A 22,551-nucleotide genomic window follows, 5' to 3' on the forward strand; every position below is an offset into this window, starting at 1 on the left:
CTGCAAAGGCAAGAGGTTGTTCCTGGGGCACTGGGAGGTACTGAGCTCATTTCCAAGTATTTTTGCACATAATGGCTCCCTCTTGTGTCAATTCTTCGGTGTCTCTCACCACGTTACACCGCAGCCTTGGCCTCCTGTGGACACCTGCTACAAGTTCTTGAATTTCATGAAAAAAGCTGTAGCCATGGTGTCTGCACCTCCACTGTTAAATTTGGCTACAATCGGTCATAAAAATGTGTTGCAGAGGACAGGCAACTACCACAGAGCACCCTACATCAGGGTCCAGTTTTTGCAAGCCAGGTTTAAATGTCCTGCAGTATTAGGAAGATGTTTAGAACTACCCTAACCTCTGACCGTTGAGAAACCACCCCGAGGTCACAGCAGTCCCCGTCCCACCTAAGCCAACACGGAGGCTCTACTGCTGCAAGGCTGTGGATTGAGCTGGTATCGCCCCTGGCAAACCAGCGAGATGAGAAACCCGCAAGATGAGAAACCCGCTTGTATTTAGTTTCTGTACTGGTGTGCGCATTACCCTATGTCTGCAAGGAGCCAGCTATTGCTTTGTTTTTCATTTAATCCAGAGATACCATCAACAGCCTCATCTATTCGTGGCACCAGAAGGCAGCGGAGGGTCGGCCAGGGCCAGCGCCGAGCCTTTTTCATTGATGATCTATTCATGGGATTTGAAAGAGGAAGTCACGCAGGTGGAAAAGAAAACACGCGTCTGTGGCTTCGGTTAGAAAGCTGCTGGTTTCAAAATGGCCACAAACCCAAGAGGCAAGAGCAAATCTCGCTTGATCAAAGAAGCGAGCAGCGGAGCAGCTCCCCGTGCAGCTGGGAAAGCAACCTCCACGGACAGCTCGTGCTCAGAGCCCGCTGCGTGCTGAAACGCAAGAAAAGGCTCACTTTGCAGAGGCAAACTGGGTTGTTTTAACTGGTACCCGCGGGCCAGCATACCTTCAAGCATGTGGAGCCTCCAGAAAGCTGCCGGCTCCCCCGGCTCGGAAGCGCACACAACGCTGCAGGCGAAGCTGCCTTAAATCTGTGCTCCTCAGAAGAGGCATCGCATGCCTCTAATTTTGCTCAACTTCAGCACTCACATTCAATGAATTGAAGAGCCCAAGTCTCTTCAATAAAACTAGCTTAGTGCAAAACGGGCGATATTTACTTGAGGGGTATTTCCCCTTTTTCTGAATGCCAATTTTTGGGTTGTTTGTTTAAAGATGTCAGGCAGCTCTAAGGCAGAGCGCAGCCAGAGATAAGGAGGCATTCGGAGCACACTCTGAATTTTCAATGTAGTCTTGTAATTAATCCATGAATAGTAATTCTGTTCAAAGTTTTAAAAACTAAAACGATAGCTTTTTATTAACAAGATTATTACGTTCTTTTTTCCTCTTGATAGTGAAAGGCACCTCCGAGTTACCTTTCTGTCTGGATTCACATAACCAACCACAGCCAGCCCATCTTCCCCAGGTACAGGTCCACCACTAAGAGGCACAAACACTTCTGGGCCCCCTTGGTCCTTCAACCCAAAATACTGTGAGACTCACAAACATACTGAGATATATCTTAGCAGGATTCTTTTTGGAGGCAATGAATAAAAGCCATGTCTTAAATCCAGCTAAATAAAATCAAGGATATTAAAAAAAAAAAAAGCGATAACAGTTTGGATGTTGTTAAAAAGACCACAACGGAGACAGCTGATGGTGATGATCCTGCTCAGAAAGGCAAAATCCTCTGCTGCCAGCCCAGCCCCACACACGGTAGCTGCTTTGAGTGTGGCTGGGGAGAGGCACAAAGCAGGGAGATGCCCAAAGCAGAGCTGCCCGAAGCAGGGAGATGCCCCTCCAACCTGCCCAACCTGGAACCAACACGCTGCAGGCACTGCGAGCTGCCTCTCCAATCCTGTCACTTCTGGGTTACCATACTTTAAAGACAGATGACGAAACTAAAATGGCCTGCATGCACTGCCCACAAGTATAACTGCCTTTAACTTAAAGACGTGGTTTGTATCGATTCCGCAGCAACTTTCTCCCTGACATTAACAGGAGCTCTGTACGCCCGTCTCACAGGGACCAGAGGATCATCTGTGCCCTTTTCATTTGGATAGGTCTTTATTCAATTAGACCTACGAGCCTGGGAACAACCTTTTTCATTTGGTAATACGCCGAAAACAGAATATTTGATCTGACGTAGATTTTGAATGTTCTTCTAAGCAGAGCAGCAGGCAGGAATTACGTCTTAATTGCAGCATCTCTTAGATGCGCTGCAAGACAAATCTTTGTTACTAAAAGGTTTATTTTCGCTGGCTGTCTTGAGAGGACTCATTATAAGTGATCACCAGATGTCACCAATTCTACATAAACATGCAACAGAAAAAAAACATTCTTCCAGCAAAAAAACAACCTACAACCATCAGCCGTAATGCAGCAAGAGATGTAAATACACCATTCCTGAGGTTTTTCAGTTGCAGTAGAGCTTCCCTGTCTCTGTTTATCTAAAACACCACCCATTGAAATATGAATGTTGTATTCTAACCGTGTCAGCACTAATGACAAGGACTTATGAATAGAAACCATATTTCAGCCCAGCCTCCGCGAAGACCAACGGCTGTACAGCACAAAACAGAGCCGGCTGCCAGCACACGGCTCGAGCCCCCGGCAGCCAAAGCCGAGCCTCCGTCCGCTGCACCAACACGGTTCAAGTCAGCCAGGCAGGATGGCAGCTGGAACGGGGCCACACGCCTTCAGCCCTCTTTAAAGAAAACGTCTAAGAGTAGGGTCAAAAAATGACAGCAAACAAGCTTGTCACACAGAGCTGTGCGTTTTACCAGGGGGATTCCCTGGGATGAAGGTATGTCGTGCTGGTGCAAGCTAAAGGCAATGTTTTCTGCCCTGCAAACTCTCCCGCGTGTGCTCAGCTCTGCAGCCCCAGCGAAATCTGCGGCTCTCACATCACCGGAGGCTGGACTCCTCTCTGCCAGGCTGAAGACCGGGGGGTATTTGCTATTGCTAATTTTCACAGAGAAATTCAATCAAGGAGACTTCCTAAGGTAAACGATACAGTAAAGTTGCCATAACGCTTTCCACGTTTTCAGTAGAATCTCTCTCAAATCATATTTGGTCACTTTGTTTTCATTATTAACCCGGAGAAGCGTTTGAATGACTGCCATCCAGAACGTATCGGAACACATCTCACCCATCCTTTGCACGCAGGGACGCTGCGGGGATGCAATCTGGTGCTCCGAGCATCTGATCTGCTTCCACCTCTGGGCTGCTTTGGAAGAAAAATATTCTGCGCACAACCTGTGCATTGCCGCTTGCAGATCTGTCAGTTATATTTATTTTGCAAGCAGTTTAGGACGTGACGTGAACTGAATCGTTGGGAAGATTTTACTACGAGCGATCTTACAGTGCTGTAAGAAGCGCACAGCACCTTTGCCTTCCTCGCCGTCCCCGATCAGGCTCCCAGTGCCCACGGTGAGAACCCCAATCACCACTGGGATCCTGAAGGGTGCTGTTCCGACACGTGGCACCTTTCCCCTCGGGCATGCTTGCACTGCCCATTGGAAGGGTAAAAGATACGCCCGTCTGAGCTGAGAAAGCATTAATGCATCTGCAAGTGTTTGGGAACTGCCATTAGGACCATCGGTGTATTTGAAAACTGCCCCGTGACCAACCTCCTCCCAAATAATTACATTTTAACAGAGGCTGACTTGGGGTAAGCCTATATAGCCAACTGGCAAAGTGGTGTTACCCCGAGGCTTACAGGGATATCAGGAGTTACGACCGCTCCACCTGAGCTCGCGATGCGAACGATGCCGAGCACGCCGCAGGTGCCGTGCCGCAGCCCCAGCATCACTGCCAGCCTCAGCAGCTCCGCTCCTATCCCGACACAGGGAAACACACGGCAAATTGTTTTAGCTTAGCCTATGACCCACGGACAATATTTTTTGGTAACAACTGGTTCTCAGAAGAATGAGGAAAAAAATGCTTTCAGCTGGGGGATACGAGCAATTAAAGCGGAATCCATTAAAATGACAAGGCGTTAGATGGAGTGCACGACCTCGTAAAGTCGCTTTGTATTAAGAATTATATTTGGCTATTTCTACACGGGAGCCCGGTCTGAAGATAAAGATTTATCTAGTTAATATTAAGGGATTTCTGCAGACACAATGGTTAAAAGCAGCTACTTAAAAATGTAAATTTGAGTACAAGATCCAAACATGCTCTACACAAATGCACATATTTGCATTTCATTCTCTACGTTATATTTACATCCACTCTTTCATGTACTTATTGCAGTGCAATTTGTGAAAGCCTCGACAATTAAGGCTTAATCCAACCATAATAAAATGCAATAGCATTTATATAAAAAGCAAAAATTAAATCCCGACTTCAACAGAAGTCGTACTAGGCCCCCAAAGCCTAAGCACAATGAAAAATCTGCATCATTACAGTACATAAAAACATATTTATTCACATCGCCTCACTCCCCTCTTACTCCATGGTACGTTTAAAATTCGCGATCACAACCAGCACCTGTGATTCCTACAAGGGTTATATATAAAATTTGGGGTGCTATCCGTTTATGTGAGCAATAGATGATAGGCAAAGACAAGCCAGCTCTGCTCCGCACAGCACCGCTCCAACGAATTTTGCTGCAGCGAGCCTGGCAAGGAGCTTTGCTTCCAGCCAAGAAGTCTTCAGCTATTCTTTAAATCACAGATTGGATTTCCTTTTGGCTCAGGAGTCTACCCAGGTCTATTGTTAAGCTTCCTCAGAAGAAGCAAAAAAAAAAGCACACACCAAAACACTAGCGTCTTGAGTTGAAGAAAGAAAGAAAGGAAAAAGAAAACATCTTAACTTCCCCAAAGCATCCTGCTGGCTGCACGCTGTGCTTTCTAAAGACTCACCAGAGTTATATCAGACAGCCTCTGCCCCTCCAAAGCCACTCCACAGGCACCTTCCTGTCCGCTGAGCTGTGTACACAAGAGACGGGCACTCACTCTGCCCTTCCCTTCTCTGCAAGCTCCTACAACAAAAATGAGCCCCTCGTGCACTAATGAAACAGCTTGAGGCCGTGCTAATTATAACCGGGTGGGACCATTTCTTTTGGGATGGCAGCTTCCCTGGCAAATGCCTGGGATAAAGTGGAAACAACGCTCCGCATCAGCTGCTCCTTCTGGCAGATCAAGTGTTGCCTGTGTAATGTTTCTGAAAATCATCGGGATGTGCAAGCAGGCCCTGCAGGACCAACGTGCTCACACTGAGACACTCGTGCACGCTCCCAGGGGCTCTCTGGCCAAGCTGCCCGTGGGTTTCACCAACTGGAAGTTCTCAGGAAGGAGCTGCACGTAACGCACCTTGCACGCCTCGTCTGCACTGCCACGCCTTCCGACCTGAAAAGTTTGTGAGAGTGGGTGCAAGGTTATTGTGCTTAAGGATGTCCCCAGCAGATGGTGGAAATTTGGGAAAACCGCCAGGATTTTGTTTTCGAAAGCTGGAGGCTAAAGCTTCAGAAAATAGCTATTAGCATCTTAATTTGCAACTGTTGCATAAAGGAATTACACAAAAGGTACATAAAAGGCGGCTATTCAAGCGAGCAAGCTTTTTAACTCATGAAGCAAGGTGTTTGCTCTTTGAAATAATAAATAAGACGTTTTGAGCAGCAAGTTTTGCAGGGTTAAGTTGCAGCGAGCACTGCTGCCTTCAGAAGTTTCTCCACTGGCATAAAAGGAGCTTGCCCACCTCTCCCCCTCCCCTGGCCCACAAAACAGGGAAATTTCACATTTTGCCCCAAGCACAGCCTCAATGCCAGAGGTGCCCTGAAGCTCCCCCTCAGCTGGGGACGTCAGAGCTCCTCCAGCAACGAACAAGACGCCGAGAGCTGACCAGCGGCAAGACAGGCAGAAAAAGGTGGGGATGGGGAAAAGCGGGCGAGGAGGGAGCAGGAAAAGCGCGAGTTTTGCATAGTGAGCAGCACTCGCAGCATCCCACCTGCCTGCCAAGCTGCTCAATACTTGCCACCTGTCCACTTATGCAAAGCTCTTCCAGGTTCACAACAGCTTGAGAACGAGGATGGAATGCCCAGCTCTAAATCAGCGCTTCGCACCGACACACCATATGCTGGCCTGCACTTAGGTAGTCACCAGAAGTGTTAACAGATTATTTAAAAATGATTACACTTTATTCATGCTGAGAATCCCTTTTTGCACCAAGACTCAAAACACCTATGCAAAGATTTTTTTTATAAACTGCATTTTTCCACAAATTCTCATTTTTCTGTTACGCTCTTTAAATGTTTTAGTTTTTATTTTGTTTTAAAATGACAGACTTGATTACTGAGGTATTAATTTACAGTGATGTTTTGAGGGGGAAATTACTTCAGGAAAATAAAATTAGAAGGCATGAGTTACTCTCCTTCATAAAATTTTTCATTTTTTTATAGCTTGAAAGGGATTTAATACTTTATTGAAATTCTGAACATCAGTACTTCACCTGAACAGTCTCCCAGCAGTAAATTCCCCTAAATGTTCCCCATTTAGTTAAGGATTAAAACCTTCTCTTGCAGCAATAAGTAACTACAGCGTGCCGATGAAGACCCTGTATCAGCTCTTATCGATCTGTGCTGGACTACTTTAATAATTCGTATGCTAATGCACAACACTCAAAGAGTTCAGCATTTTCATTAAAAAAATATTAAAAAGTGAGGAGGACAATCTGGAAAGATAGACTGAGCAGCTCCAAAAAAAGCCAAGATGCAATCCCCAGCAGTAAAAGGAGGCAGGGGAGACTTACGGAGGTGGCCAGGGACCTGGGACGAGGACGATGCCCCAGGCGGGGAGCATCTCCTTCCAGACTGCCCCAGGACATGCAGCAGGGAGATGCGGGAGGAAATCAGAGCTGGAGCTCTGGGCACATCAACAGAGACAGCACCACCTTCTTGGAGAGAATTTCGTCACATGCGTGCAGAAAAGTCTGCCAAACACAACGACAAGCAGCGCTCACAGAGGTCTCCAGCAAGGAGCAGCTTTCCCTGGGGTAAAGAGGGACAGGGACACACTCCTGCCGTGCACAGCGGGACCTCACCTGGTTCATCCTCGTGCCCTGCACTGTAGGGCAACAGCAACGCAGGGGACGGTATGTGAAAGTGTTAGAGGGAAGCTAAAGCTTTTTTTTTGTTGTTATTACTGCAGATTTAATCACATATTGCTGAACTTTGTAATATCTGAAGCCATAAAACTTATTGAAGAGAGTTCAGCTGAAGGACTATAAATACCTAAATTAATTTTTCATACTCAGAAGATATCCAGACAAGCTTCATAATCCTAGAATTCCCTATTCGAGAGCTCTCTGTAGACTTTTTTCCTACCCCCCGCACGGTAATATTAACACCCAGATGGGTGCAGTTAACTGACTTTGCCCCGTGGGAGGCTGCAGGTGCAACCACAGCTGCTCCCGGCACGCCACCGGGGGGGCTGCCACTCTCTGCCCCCCTCTCTTCCCTCCAGCCCCACGCTGGACATCCCTGCCTGGCTCAGCATCAGCTGCTGGGCTGGGACACTGCCTGGGCTGAGGAGGCCACAGGACAAGGTGTGGTGACACCACTCTGCTGGGACCACACCGTTCGGTGGCAGTTTGCTCGAAGACCTCAGGCTCACGAGCCACCCCTGCGACAACCCTCATGCCAGCCTCCAGAACTCCTTGACTCACCATCCCCTGTTTCACACAGGCTTTCTGTGGGATCGGCAAAACTCCCGTGGGGGGGTTCAAGGCCTTTCTAAAACCCAGAATAGCTCTGAAGGCTGACTCTGTGCTGGGATGGAAACGTCTCTCCCCTGCAGACCACAAAGCCTGCAGAAAGATCCTTTTGCAGAAGAAGACTCGTGAGTCTGATGGGAAAGAGGACTGCTGGGAGCCCACGAGGAGCCATGGGTTTTGCCCATGCAGGGGCTGCTGAGAAGAGCCCTTACCGCATGAACAGAAAAACATAAATCACCCTTTAAGGGAAGAAAAAAAAAAGCACGTCAATTCTCCTCCCTGTTTAACACCAACAAAATCTATTTTTCCATTTATCCGCACCTTTTGTTGTATTGATCAGCAGCACAAAGTGAAGACGGTGGCAAAGTGTCTCTTTATAGAGCGCGGGTGCAGGGAGGTACAACGCGGTGTCACCGCGTTGGCAAAAGCCTGTGCAGGTCCCCTGTCACTCTCACCACTCCCCAGTGCTGTTAGATTTAGGGAGACTTCGTGTTACTATCAAAGACGAAAAGGGATTTCAGGTTCTGCTGGTTACAGCTGCTACATTCCCAGGTACAGTTTCTCACGTTGATTATAAACAATTTTCATTATTGAACTCGTGCTTTCCTGATCAAAGATAACTGTAAGCTGTCAGCAGAAATATAATTGCAATAAACCACTGGCTAATATCTTACTTAGGTGCTTTTTGTTATGGAGCATTCAGGTTTTTTTTACCCCTACTGTAACAAACATTAAACCAAATGCAATTATAAAAGCAAAATTAAGACCAGCATTTTCTGAAGTACTCAGGTGTTTCTTCTCTCCGTATTATTTACCATCGATCTCAGAGTAGAAGATCTGTGTCAATGTTAAGTGCTTTTTAAAACCTTTAAACATCAAAGATGAATGCAGGTGCTAACAGGTACCTTAGAAATACGCATAACTTCATGTGGCAAGTCCTGCCTTTATATGCTATAAAAGCTATTTCATATAAAACTCTTTCTTGCTTGCTCGATATTTCAAGTATCTCAATAGGGATAAAGCTCATGTTGGCTCTGCTTTAGACAATACCTACTCACTCAGTATCTAATTCAGCCTAAGTCAGAACATTATTTCTACAACAGTTTAAAGTATTTTCTTTGACACACTAAGCTAGATGTTTTTTGCCTTCCTCAGAGCAATATTTTTTTTAGATTTTCCAACTCTATCATTCAGAAGTCACAGCAGTCTACAAACATTATCCAAAAAAACCATACAAGTATATATTAAAAAAAAAAAAAAAGAAATTTTATGCTCCCAGATCAAAACATTTCTTGAAGCACTTTGGCAGGTGCAGCTTTAGGCTGCTTTGTGATCAAATGAACATTATGAGATGAAGTTAACAAAATGTCAGTAAATAGGTTAAAGATCTATCTAGAGATACAGTAATTCCACCTGATTACTTTGAAATGTCAGAGGTCTTCCCGCTCCTTGTGAGGGATGATGGCTTTTTCTGGAGTCATTCTTAGGAGTAAGGAGACAAGACTTGAGGGTTCGAGGCAGCTGGGTTTCCTCTGGGACATGCACTTTTGGGACAACTGTTAGTATTTTATGTATGTTATTGTCAGGAAAAATAAGTTATTCTACTCCATTCCTAGAGCTTAGGTTACCAAAGATAAGACAGCACAGATCAGATGCCATTACAAACTCACTCCACTCTCATGACCCTACCAGCATCAAACAGGGTAAGGAGCATTTCTTAAACACTTCTTCAATTCTTGACCTGCTTTGAAGCCTCCAAAACAGCAAGACTGAAAGGAAAAAAAATCTGAGCCGTGTACCTGTTTGTGTAACATGAGGAAAAACACCTTTGCCCAATGCAAAAAAAATTGCTGTCAATCTAAGAAAGTGCCAAAAGCTAATGGGAGCTGCCCAAACTCCCACCAGGGCAGAAGGGGGCTGTAGAAGCGTTGCCCCTGCGAACAGAAAGGAAGCTGTTCAGTTTGGCTTTAACAGAGCCCAAGGAATTGGCTGTAACTGATGAGCCCCAAGCCGCAACCTGTCCACCTTCCTAAAGTGATCTCAAAGAACCTGTGCTCCGATTTGCGCCGACTCATTATGTAAAATAAAACCTAGCTGAAAGCCAGTGTGGGGCCACAAAATGCCTGCAATTATCTCTCAGTTCTGTTCCAGCACGAGTGCAGCAAAATCTCATGGGTTCGGAGGAGCTGGGATTTTTGTCTTAATAGTGCTTTACTTCCTCGACGCCGCACTGCTTCAGCAAGATTTTCTGCAGGTCTGTTCGGCTCTAACAAGCTCTTTTACCATTAAAACAAAACCAAATGTGTCTGGGAGTACTAAACATGTTCCACGAGGCCCTGTTTTACTGTGACGCCAAGAATGACAATGCCACATTACGAGCCCAAGACAGATGTGTCCAGATGTGTGGGGCATCTCACACACACGCTGGGCACGGAGCTCCGGCCCGGCGCTACCTGAGGGGTCCCTGCTGCGCTTAGGTAGCCTGGTCCCCAGAGTTTCCACTTCTGGGAAACCATTCTTACGAATAATTTCCTCGGGAAAACAGCCACATCTCCCACAGGCAGGGTGAAGGATGAATTCTGATGAAAACCACAGTGTGGAACAAATGGGAAAGTAACGGGAAGTCGGGGATGGAGAGGTGCCGGGCTGTGACCGTGGGCCCTCACCGCAGGCCCAGCTGAGCTGTATCTCCATGCAAGGCTCCAGCTCCCTGCAGCGCGTCAGAAACCCACAGATGATCAATGGCTTCAGCACCCTGATGCTTTGGTAGCCTCCACTGCCGTATTCTTGGGAAACAGGGACAGCTGGACAGGCATTCATGGCACGGGTTTCCCCCCTCAAGCACAAATACGTCAACATTGGCCACATTAAAACAGCGCCGTGGCAGCTTTCTTTTAGACCGTTTTACGGCTCTGGACAGAGGAACGCAGCAGAAGACAGAGCCCAGCAAAACCCACCACATGGCAAGGGACACCCAAAACAAAGATATTTTTACTTCTGAATCTTTCCCTCACTAGATCCCGAGCACAGCTCTGATCCAAACCAGGCAAACTATCAGAGGTTCCTGCGGGCCCACAGGTGACTTGGCTCGTGCAGCCAGTTCCCCTGCAAGGCACCCAGGTGCTGTGCTGAGGGACCACTACGGGCAGCTGGTGCTGCTGTCTGTCAGTCTTTAGTAAAGTTTACTCACGGGCAGGCTCTGAGAATCACATTTCCTAATGAGTCTTGCTTTAATTGGCTATGCTGGTCCTCCCAGAGGAGCACCAAGACAGGGCTTCTGCAGCAAGGAACCGCACAAACCAAGTTAAACCCCACTTTGTACAAATAGGCAGGAACATTTGCTTACTGCCAACACTCCTGTTAGTAAACCAATTTGCTAAAATATTCATGAATAGCAAACTAAAGGGCCACAGATAGAGCCAAAGTACCTACATACAAAAATAAAATATTCGCCGCAAATGTTTTTGTGGTATTTACTCTAGATTTACTGGGGGAAATCAACAAAACCGTAAAAATGCCAAAAACCTCTGTGGAGGGAGCTGCTGTGCCAGGCCGGTAAAGAGGCAATGATGCTGCTAAGCCAAAGCGTTGTCCCAGCTCTAATGGCAAAGCAAAAGCTCTGTGTATGTTTTGGATGCGCTCAGGTTCCTTCCCTTGAGCCTTTCTGAGCAGGATAAATAAATAAAGTCCCGCTAACACCTCAGTTAGTCCTCTGAAATCATTTCAAAAATAAAATTCCTCGCGTTATTCCTGGACGACAGCTGCATTCGCTAAATTCTCCTCATCTGAATTGCCAGTGGGGCAGAAGCAAAGCATGTAGGAAACAGGACCCGGAAACAAGACTGCAGTCAGTATGGGAAGAGAGAAAACACCATGCGTTTTACAGGGTGAACCTCTTGCAGGTGAACCTTTGTTTAGCCCATCAGGCTATTCTGAGTGAAAACAACCCGCACTCGAAAACACAGATCTTCCTTTCGTTTGGACTCTCCATGCCAACAGGCTTTCTACCATGAAGGTTACATTTAAATACAAGTGTGAGCGAGCAAGTTTCTCGCTCCACATTGTACAGTTCTTCCCACCTCTGAATTTTTACCTGAAAGAGGAAAAAAACAATGAGCTGTGTTTTTCTCCATCTCACACTTTTATGATGGCAAGGATTTTTTTGTTCAGCAAGATTGTTACAAGACGAGGATGTTGCGAGTGCTTTTGCAAAACTGCAGTATTCCCTTTCCTGTCCCACACCTCAACACGGAGCAACATTTCATGCAAGTACAGCAGCTTAAAACTTGGGTTTAAACCTGCCGCTCTGAGCACCATGGACAGTGCAACTCCATGCTTACAGACATCGTGGACCACAGCCACATCTCTGCTGACCGGTGCTCGTTGCATCCCTGCTCAGGCACAGCAATTCGGTAGGCCCCGACAGCCCGTGCCTCTCCTTCACCCCTGCAAACCTATAGGAAAAAACTGCACACACCTTGGGATTTTTAAGGGATTCTTGGAGAGATTGGGATGATTTAACAAGAGCTCTGATAGCCGCTTCTATGACCTTGAGGAAGTTACTGGTTGGTCCTCTTCTGGACTGCAATTTCTCCTCTATAACACGAGGATTACTATTTTCCTGGCGAGTGAGACTGTTGCAAGTTCTGATTCACTAATCTTTGTCAAGCATTCTCTTTTTCCCCCCCCCCCCCAAAAATAGGAGAAAAAAGTTTCTTCTCAAAGAGTCGCTAGCAGAGTCCGAATCTGCAGACCATTAGCTCAGCACGTCAAGTCTTAGCATCCATGGGAACAGGTCCTTCTCACAACAAGGAGGGAAGGCAGATAACCTTACCACAAGCACCTTGTGTGCCTCCTACTCGAAGACAGTCTCTCTACGATATGCAAAAAAGCAACCCGAGAATTACAAAGGGCTTTATTAGTGCCTCCTGCTGAGCAGCTCCGGCAGGGTGCTCATTTGAAGTAGCATTGCTCTGACTTCACGACACCTCCTGTAGGATTCCTCCCTCTTGAGCATATTAGTAAAAAGTGTTTGTTAAGTCATGGAGCTGAGGCAGGAAGGGGAGCAAACTCCGACAGAAGCTGTATGGGTTTTTTCCTTGCAGTCACTTATTGAATCCACGGCATTGGGTCTGTCAGGATCCCCCAGCATTCGAAATTCCAATTTGTTCCAAAGATTTTTATATTGAGCACCCAGTAAAAATTTGCATTTGTGCTGAATACCTTTTAATCAACTATTCTGAAATGTCAGTCCTTTTTCTCTTTAAAGCACTTCTACATCTCCTCTCCTGAGTCTCCCCTAATTCTAAAATTCATTTTATATATTCATTTTCCTTGAGTCAGTTTCCAGCAGCCTTTATTGCAACCTAATCGTCTCAAGTTTTAACGCTCGTCTCTACCTTTCAACCTTTTCAGATTTCTTTTCAAAGCGATCGCTTGGTCTCTCTCTCTCTCTTTCTATGAAGGCTTCACCTGGCCTCCGTTTCAGCACAGAGCCTGGCCCAGAAGTGCACCAGCAGTGGCCTGGCCACTTCCACCACACTCCTCGGGGGGAACTTCAGCAAGAGGAGTAACAAAATGAGCCAGAGCAATGACCGGGGCCCAGCAGAGGTTTATAGAATAAAAGTCCATTCCAGGGAGGACTCACACACACACGTCAGCCTTGCACTCCAATGATGCTCTGCGGAAACGCGACCTTTGTCAGGAATCGCTGCTCATTGCAACTCTGCCTCCAGATTAACATCAGTTTTCCATACAATGAACATGATCATTTACCTAGGGCTGTATCCTAGAAGAAGCATCTTAACACAAAAGCCAGCAAAGTCATCCTAGACCTCTTCCAACGAAGCAGGACAACCGCCCGGCTGGCTGTGAGCATCTCTCAGGCTGTTCATTGTTCCTCTGTCAGCAGCAGTGAACTCTACATGGTGTGTTCACCATCGTTAACTGATTTTACTTGTTTCAGTAAGAGGAATAATTTAAAATTCACCTGCCACCGCTTCGCTGAAAATTAATAGGTGCTTGTCACAACAATAGGTACACGAAGAAATCTCAGCAAGCTGTTTGATCAGAAATTCAAGTGAATAAAACTTCAATCTAAATATCCCTTAATCTAAATATCCCTTCTTTAGGAGAGGACTTGAATAGGACTCCAGATGCAAAACTGAGTGGCCACGGAGCACCCAGAATTAGGTTGGATCCACACCCGCAGTGCCACCCCAGTGACGGGCAGCCCTCCCTGCCAGCACCCCTTGGGAAACAACACTCTGAAGTTTGCAGCTAGACACAGCTCTGTTTTCTTAACATTTGACACGTGAGCAATTTTACAAATTACCGAGGAAGCAACATGGGAGTCAAAACTAGAACTATAAAGGGAGAAAAAATGCTATTGCTGTAGAAGGATTGGTGCAACCGTGATGGTCTAAGAGCTAAAATGTGCACAGGGTTTACAGGGAAAGGCAGTATCTTTTAATAGATGAACTTAACATTTGGCACAAAAGGCAGGTGAAATTTTGAGTGTACAACTTCTTTTCAGGAGTACAGGAGATTCAGCAATCCAGAGGCTCAGTAAACGCATCACTTTTTAATCCTTTCTTCATCCTATCATGCCCCACTTTTCCAGCATTTCTCCATTTTCTCACTCCCCAGAAACGAGCAGTTTGGAAAATCGCCAATAGAATGGTGAGAGCTAATAGTAAAGTTCAACAAAAGTAAGAAAGCAAAGATTTTCTCTAATGTTTCCTACATAGGGCTCTTTAATATTTAATTATGCTTTAAGCTCCCGAATTCACGGAAAACAGGTTAACATTAACCTGGTTTGTAGAGAAGGAAACTGAGGTGGACTCAGTCCAGAATGCCGTCGCATCACTAGAAGCGTGCGTCAGGCAGTCCTGTGTCCGCAGGACTCCAACGGGTAAGTGCAAGCCACATCCCTGGGTCTCCTCCCACATCCTTTACTTCGATTCTCCATCCTCTTCCTCCCCCCTCTGCTTTCAGGTCCCATCTGAACTGCTAAGGCTATGCACTGATCAAGCATCTTTTAAAGTGAAAACGTATGGAAAATAATCTTAAAAAAAACGTAGATATCTTCCTACGAGATTACTATTACCAAAGCCAGGAGCAAACTGCCTCATGTTCGCATCCTCACATCAATCAATAGAACTTCCACAAGTTACCCCAAAGATGGATGCGGTCTGTTTGTAAGGAATTAAGCTGTCAGTCACATTTAGAAGGATTCAACCTGACAAGCCAGGTAAAATTGATCATTCCTCAAAAGTCTCGGTGGAGAGAGCTGAAAAACCAGCATGGGAATAACAAGAAATCCTTTTGGTGTAGGGAATTCTGAAGTATTCAGTCAGAACTGTATCAGCTCTAGTGAGAGCAAACACCTCTATGATATATAGCACTTATCTTTCTTTACAACGCTTGGAACCCCAAATATGTTTGCATTGGACGCTGAAAAGCTCATCGCAGGCCGGTCCTGCAGGTTGGAGACCCCAGCCTCCCGCCAGAGGCATCAATTTTACACCTCCCGATAGCTCTGCATCCACCTCGCTGCCACCAAAGCAGCCTGTCAGCAGTGCTGCAGGTTTAAATCGGCAAATATTAATTGTCAGCTGGGAAATCTGCCATTAGTTCCCACAGACTCTTCCAGCTGGAAAGCCACAGAGCGCTAAATGGAGCGGACTTCTCTGCAGCCCGCAGTCCTGCCTGCAATCCTGTTTGTCTGCTTTACGACCGCTAAATGAGAAAAACCTTCAGCACCTTCTCCGAGATGTTTTGAAATGCTATTTTCTCGAACAAATTACTTCGGCAAGTAACAAAGCACAGAACAAACACATGGACAATAAATAAAGCACCAAAGAAATGAACCACCACCACCCGAGGCTGCATTCATAACTGCTCGAGATCGCTGCGCTGATACTTTGCATGAGGTATCAGCCTGGGTTTTTTTCCCCCTCCAAGTTTGTCATTACCTGTTTTTAAAAAAACATCTAAGCATTGAAAGTTTCCTGTCAACGTGCAGAAGATGATCATTTTCTGTAATTGGAAAAACTTCTTGAGAATTGGAGGAAAGACATATGAGGAGATGAAAGTGGAAGATGCCACGTGCACAACGTAATCGTACGACCGTGGGATGGTCCACGCTGGAAGGGGCCTCGCCACCGAGCCCCTCAGGGTCACCTCCTGCTCAGTCAGGCTCCGACGGAGGTCGCACAGCCTCCTGGGGCCACCCATCCCTCTGGCTTCGGGGAAAACCCTCTCCACACACCCAGACTGAACCTCCCCTTTCAGCGGGTCCCCTGGATTCGCGCCCACTCTCTGTGCGCGCCTGCACACAGCCTGGCTCTGCCCTCTGCTACATGTGCACAAATGTCAGGGGAGAACGATGTACTTGCAGTGAGTATGCACACGCGTGCACAAATGTGCAGACGTAGGCGCACACGCTTTGGAAGAATATGTACAGGCTTTGGGGTATGAAACGTTCCCGTGAGCAGCCGCAAAAAGCTCACAGCCAGCAGTGTGACTGAGGGAAGGCAGGCAGCTGGTTTTCCACGCCGATTTCTTTCCATTTTCCACCCCAAACCTGTACAAAAATATGATTTATTATGGGGCATAAACTGACCTGGTGTGAGAAGGAAAATTACAAATATTTGCCTAAAGAAAAAAGGTATGTATTTTAAATAATAGGACACTGGATTATTGAAAAAATTACTACTGACATTCTGGGAGAGCTAGGAGGAAGAAAGAACAGGACTAGAATACCAGAGCACAGACGTGATTTTATAATGCCGCATCTTTCCACATAAATCTCTCTCAGGTCTCATAAAATTTGAGATTTAGTAGAAGTTGGACTGAATAAAAAAATAAATAAAATGAGTAAGGTAATCAGCACAGGTACAGGGCATTTCCATGATGTAAAGTTCAAGAATTTGGTCAACTGCTCTGCACAGAATTCACGCCAGAGCTCCAACTAAATCTGAGCAGCTGCAGTACAAAGCCACTCGAAATCCCAGCCAGCAAAGCAGAGCCTTTTATAAAAAACACAGAACACCTGGATAAAGAGAGTTTGTCAGAACTGGAGAAGATAAGGATGGGCTTGGGCAATAATGCAGCTGCCCTTCCTCTAACGGGGGCTCGACTGACAGCAAGGCACATGAGGACTGCTGATCTAGAGGAAGACAGGGAGGAGGGAAAAAGAAAGAGAGAGGGGAGAAAAATACTACTAAATCCTGAAAATGGAAAAACATAGCACTAAACAGAGGTTTTGTTTTTTTCCAGTGTATTTACGCTGCTAGAGAAGTAAATTGTTCCTGTGTTTCTGGAGAAAGAGAAGAGGGAAGGGAAGAAAATCTGTACTGAGTGGTGTGTGTGCAGCTTTCGCTGGCCAAAAATAATGAGAGAAAAATGAGTGAAGAGACTGAGTGGGTGTAAAAAGTCAAAAGGAGAGAAAAATGAATAGAAGTGGAAATAATGGAACTGCTGCTATAGAAAAGCGAAGTGTAGTCCAAATCACTGCGCTAAAATGATATAGCAGCATTATGCAAGGCATTTATTCAAATAGGAACATATCCAGGCCAACTGCTCATTTTGGACATCTGTGGGACAATTGTCATCATGAGCACAGATATCTTTCTGGCTTTCAGTTACTGGAGTGCTCTTGGGGAAGAGGAACTTCTTTCTTCTCCTCTTCGGCAAAGAGCAAAAGATTTTTATCCTTCTGCATTTTGCTACCCGGTCAAAACGTCCAAGCACTTAAACCAAACGACTACAGAAACTCCAAAAACAGTAAAAATGCATTTAAAACAAACACACACAAACATACCACAACAACAAGTGTCAAGTAGAGAAGTCTCAAACAGAACCTTTTCCTACAGGAAAACCAAGCTATGTTTCATCCTGGTGAAGCCGGCCAGGTCAAGGAGGGTTTCACCAGCTCTGTGTAGGAGTGACATTTCTCCTGAGACCTCTGGATGCAGGATTTCTGCTTTCCAATATTTTCCTTTGGGCTCCAGACTCCTAAGGAAGTTTTTCTACCTATTTATCAGTTGTTTTGTTGACTGAGAAAAAGGGAGAACATTTGTATTTTCATTTTTAACTACCGGGCAGCACCAGGCAACTGTGCTGCACTGGAGGGTGCAGGATGAGGCCCGTGGAGATGGGGCCGGCTGGGACCATCCCAGCTGCCCCAGGCTTCCACATGTCTTTGCCACCGTGCCCATCTGTCTGCCCAGCCTCACCCAGCAGGGCCAGCTCCAGGTCTGCAAACTGAGCACTGCTGCCCTCCGAGAACCCTGGCAAGGACCGGGGCGATCTGCCCCCGTCTGCTAACACGATGGTGCCCACACACGGTCCACGCTCACCGAGCAGGAGAGCGCTTTTCCAGGTTGCTCTCAAAACCACACGTATTTATGCCAGATAATGCTACGGACGCATCTGATGAACATGCGCTTCACATATGATGAATATGTTGAAAGACCCACACAATCCTTTCCCAAATTACCCATCACAAACAAAACCAAGCTCTTTGCTGTTCCCTTCGTTATCAGCTTACTGTGGATAGACCTCGCTCGGTCACAAGAAGGGAATCGGGGTCATTTCATCTCTGCCGTACTTGAAGGCCGTCCACTTTGTCACCGATAACTGGGCAAACTGGCAGAGCACACAGACGCTATCTGCAGTGTCACTCGGATACTTCTAGGCTTTAAATCTTAATGGAAGAAGGTGACTGGGACAATAAAACAGGAGGGAGTCCACTCATCAGCCTAATTACGCTCAAATAATTAAACTGTCTACTTGACTAAACACATTTAGAAAGCACGCGCCTACTGATATACACCCAATAGCTAGGTGAAACAATACTTTTTGCACCTTTAAGATTTTTCTCCAGTTGCAAAGTCTTACACCTTATGTTATATTCACAGTGCTACTGTATAAATCTCTAGATTAATAGCTTAATATAAATTTCTGTATAAAACAAACAAACATTTTAATTCTTGATTTACAAACAGGAGACTGAGGTACAGTGAAATGAGAGGACACACAGAAGGTTACCTGGGAACCACGTCAGAAACCAGAGCTGAAGCCAAATATTCCTCAGTCCCACTCTGTCTGTTTATTCCCCCCTTAAACTCTTTTTTTTTCCCCTACATTTTATCTCTAGAGACGGTGGTGAAAAGTACTTTACTTGCTCATGCAGGAAGAGAAGAGAGTTCGCTTCTTTCTTCCCTTCCATAAAGCTTTTATTTTGCTGAAAAGCAGATTTAGGAAGTGCCCCATTGCAAGAGTTTAAGGGTTACTTTAAAGTGGGACGTGAAACCACTGCTTTCTGACATCATTTCATGGTGTGTTCAGGAAAGTATTCAAGCGTGACATTGTATCATTAGGTATAATACAGCCATTCCAGAGGCACTGATTACTGCAATGAGAACTCATTTTCTTTAACGGTGTATGTGATAAGGAATGAATAAAAACGCAGGCCAGAAACATCCCTGTAAAAAGGTAGGCTACGTACAAGAATGAAAAAACTGTCTGTAGACCCCGTTTTGGGAGGCAGGGAAAGGAAACCTGTGGCACCACGTGGGATCTGGGGGGGCTGGTGAGCAGCTGCGAGGTTAAGATCTGAATTTCCCCTCCCCAACCTCTCCAGGACATTTCCCGTGCTGCAGCCCCACCTGCCTCCTACTCAGGGACGGAGACAGCTCCCAGCCAGATCCGTGCCCGGATCCGACTCCATACCCAGAGGCAGAAATGCCAGCAGCAGGAGCAAGGAACACGCAACCTTTGTAGATGCTCCTTTTTAAAGCAAACCCTACTACAAAACCCAAACTCTTCACCTGGACCTGCCCACATTCTGTCCCTGCAAACATGCCTTTAAGTGATCCATTTCCACGAATAACATCATACCAGGTCTTCAAGGCCCAAGAACAGTAACGTGCTCCTAGCTACAAAGGGTATCACGAGGATACGTTTAAAAGACTCTCTAAAAGGACCCCTCTGTCTTAAACAGGCTCCTCTAGCACCATGCACTTGCAAGCGTTAGTAAATGAGTGCCTGTGATGGATAGCTGTGCATACACCCTAACTCCTCAGGGGCTGAAGTGCCCATTGAGCTGGAGATAAAGGAATTATTTTCATATTTGATCACGTAAATGTCACTGAAGATATTTGCAACAACCCGCTCTAATCTTCCTGAAGGTATATGGGGTTATATTTGACAATGGGTTTTCAAGATATACTCTAGTGAAGCCTTTGTAAGACCTCTCATTAGAAATAAAATAATTTAACGACTTCTTCCACTCCCTGGCATTCTATCGCATGCTCCTGTTACTGCAGCCCCACCTGATTAGTGACAGGACGGTACACAGCCTACAAGATATGAATGGAAAAGACACAGGACTCTGTCCCAACAGTGATTTGGTGCAACGATGATAATGAAATTTACTGTTGTACCCATCACACAGCTGACGATGTGTGCATCCTACTGGTAACCAGAAATGCCTTTAACATCGTCACAGCTGAGCCACCACCACACCTGAATGCCCATCAGACTCGGGCCTCACTGCACAAGAGGAGAAGCAATACAGGAATATGAGGCTTCCCCTGCCCCAAGAAGCCCAAGTCCATCCCCTCCTGCATGTGGCCTCCACGCACACTCCTAACAACCGCACTGCTTCCCACGATGGGCATAACAGAACCAGCAAATCCAAAGCACGGTTTGAAGTTTTAGATAGAAACACCCAATTTGTTCTTCGCAGGAGCCCATATTGCTGTGAGCTAAATCTCAGCAGGAAGCCAATGCGTTTGGCAGAGTAAAGGAATACCTATTTTTACCTATACATTGCATACACATTTATGTGGCTATAAAGTTTATCCGAAGATTGCCTAAGTTCTTCTGGAAAAGATGTTGCCAAAATAACAAGCATTTTGGAACAGCTGCATGATAAGCGTTGTTCAGAGCACTGCTCCCTTCTGTGCAAGAACCCAGCCTCAGAATGGCATTTCATGCGTGTCACTTCTGGACACAGGCATTTTTGCAATGAACTGACTCGCTCCTTATTTTCTGCAGTAATACTTCTCCAGCACCTTTATCATTTCTTTGCCTCTCGCTGTTCTTCTGTTCTGATCGCACACTTTCCAGTCATCTTTGTCTCAACAGCTTTTTTCCTTTGCCTGTGTTGTTTGCCTAAGCAGGCCGAAATGCAATTATCAGCTGTGGTGCCTTTTAGGAAATGCTGACCCCATGGAGCTGATGGCTCCCGAAACGTCCCCAGCATGTCCACCTACCAAATCTGTTGCGAACCCCACTACCAGAGCTCGTAAAGCAGCTGGTGAACCGCACTGCTGAACTAACTGAGACCGAGCTTCCACATTCAGTTTTAGGAGAGAATTACGATTTTTTTTCTCATTTGCGCAACAAACTTTTTAAATACCACGTACTTTTTTCATAATGTCTTGGTCTTGTTCAGAGCCTTACCAAATGAATCAACTCGTAAAAAGTTATTACACTGGAAGCTGTAAGTACTGAACAGCATAACTACAGTGCACACAATACATACAGTGCTGTTAATTATTTACTGGATTGCAGTTCGATTACATTTTGGGTGATAACACCCAGGGACTTAAGAGCTGCATAAAACATTGTTATGTTCTACAGAGTCCCAGAATAAACCGTCCTTTAAAAATTAATCTCTTAGAAATAAAGCATATTATTCAGCCATTTATCAGGATTACAGTAAGATGAGTGATGGAAGTTCTGCAGAAGTATTCATTTTTAATGATGCCCTACCTTTGAAGAAACAGTCCTTGCTGTGGATAATGTAGATTTTCTTCCTCTGCAGACACGAGGCTCGATGCAGTTGACAGTGATTTTCATAAAACTTGCCATCAGATCCACACACGGGCATGTAGCTGGACTTGCAGTCTTCCACGCACCTGCACTCGGGCTGATTGGTGTCCTTGTTCACAACGCACTTGCTCCCCCGGCCGCAGTACTTCTTCTCGCATGACGCATGCAGGCCATCCTCACCGTAAAGCACTGGCAAGAACAGAAAAAGTTGGTGTTAGCAGTATTTACCTAACAGACCAGGTTCGTCTGCTGTAGTGAGTGGCACAGCAATTCCAAGAGCAGGAGCTAAAAGGTTTCCAAGGCTAAAAGCACATCTCTCTGAACAGCAGCACAACGGCAATCTGGAGAGTGTCTTCACATCTCCCAGCCCCGAGTCATGGAAGTATCAACCACGTGCTGAAAGCGCTTTCCTGAAAAGTGGTGGGCACGGGGCCACTTGTTCTTTCAGGCTTTTGCAAAACCAGACCCTAGAATAAAACCCGAAGAGGGTATTTCAGTGCCCAACGTTTGGGCATGACTTGCATCCAGAAAGCAATGCTGAAGTCAACATTCTGGCAGACTCAAAACCCACGAGGAGCTTCTTTCCACGCAGCAAGTGCCCCAAGTCCTAGCACTCCAGCTTCTGTAGACATAGCTGTACTGGGAGTCTAAGTACCAAATTGTGAGCCAGGAGCAGAACGTCCCTGAGGCCAAAATTCGCAGGGATTTCAGTGTTAGTTAAGACAGACAGTTATGGAGAAATAAACCCCACGAAGCAAGGAAAGCAAAAGAGCCCCCCAGGAAAGAGTATCACTGAAGTGAAGGGAATATTACAGGAAAACACTTCTCAATGTAAAAGTGACCATAAATATTTATCCCTACACTCTGAAAACTGATATATAAAGAGATAACATTTTAAAAATGCATTGGATAAAACATTGAGTATTCCTGTACTATCTGT

The 22,551-nt window shown here is 45.8% G+C and overlaps 1 protein-coding gene across 4 annotated transcripts in view; it reads right to left on the reverse strand.

Moving 5' to 3' along the window:
• The window catches only part of FSTL4 (follistatin like 4), a 214,995-nt gene that overhangs the window by 124,685 nt on the left and 67,759 nt on the right, over nt 1–22,551 (reverse strand). For all 4 annotated transcript variants that reach the window (XM_040573989.1, XM_040573987.1, XM_040573986.1 and 1 more), the window contains exon 4: nt 21,552–21,800. In XM_040573989.1, the coding sequence (XP_040429923.1) occupies nt 21,552–21,669 (118 nt within the window). In that variant the 5' untranslated portion in view covers nt 21,670–21,800. The remainder of the gene's footprint in view (nt 1–21,551; nt 21,801–22,551) is intronic.

Source organism: Cygnus olor, chromosome 14 (genome assembly GCF_009769625.2).
Source record: "Cygnus olor isolate bCygOlo1 chromosome 14, bCygOlo1.pri.v2, whole genome shotgun sequence".
Lineage (NCBI taxonomy): Eukaryota > Metazoa > Chordata > Aves > Anseriformes > Anatidae > Cygnus > Cygnus olor.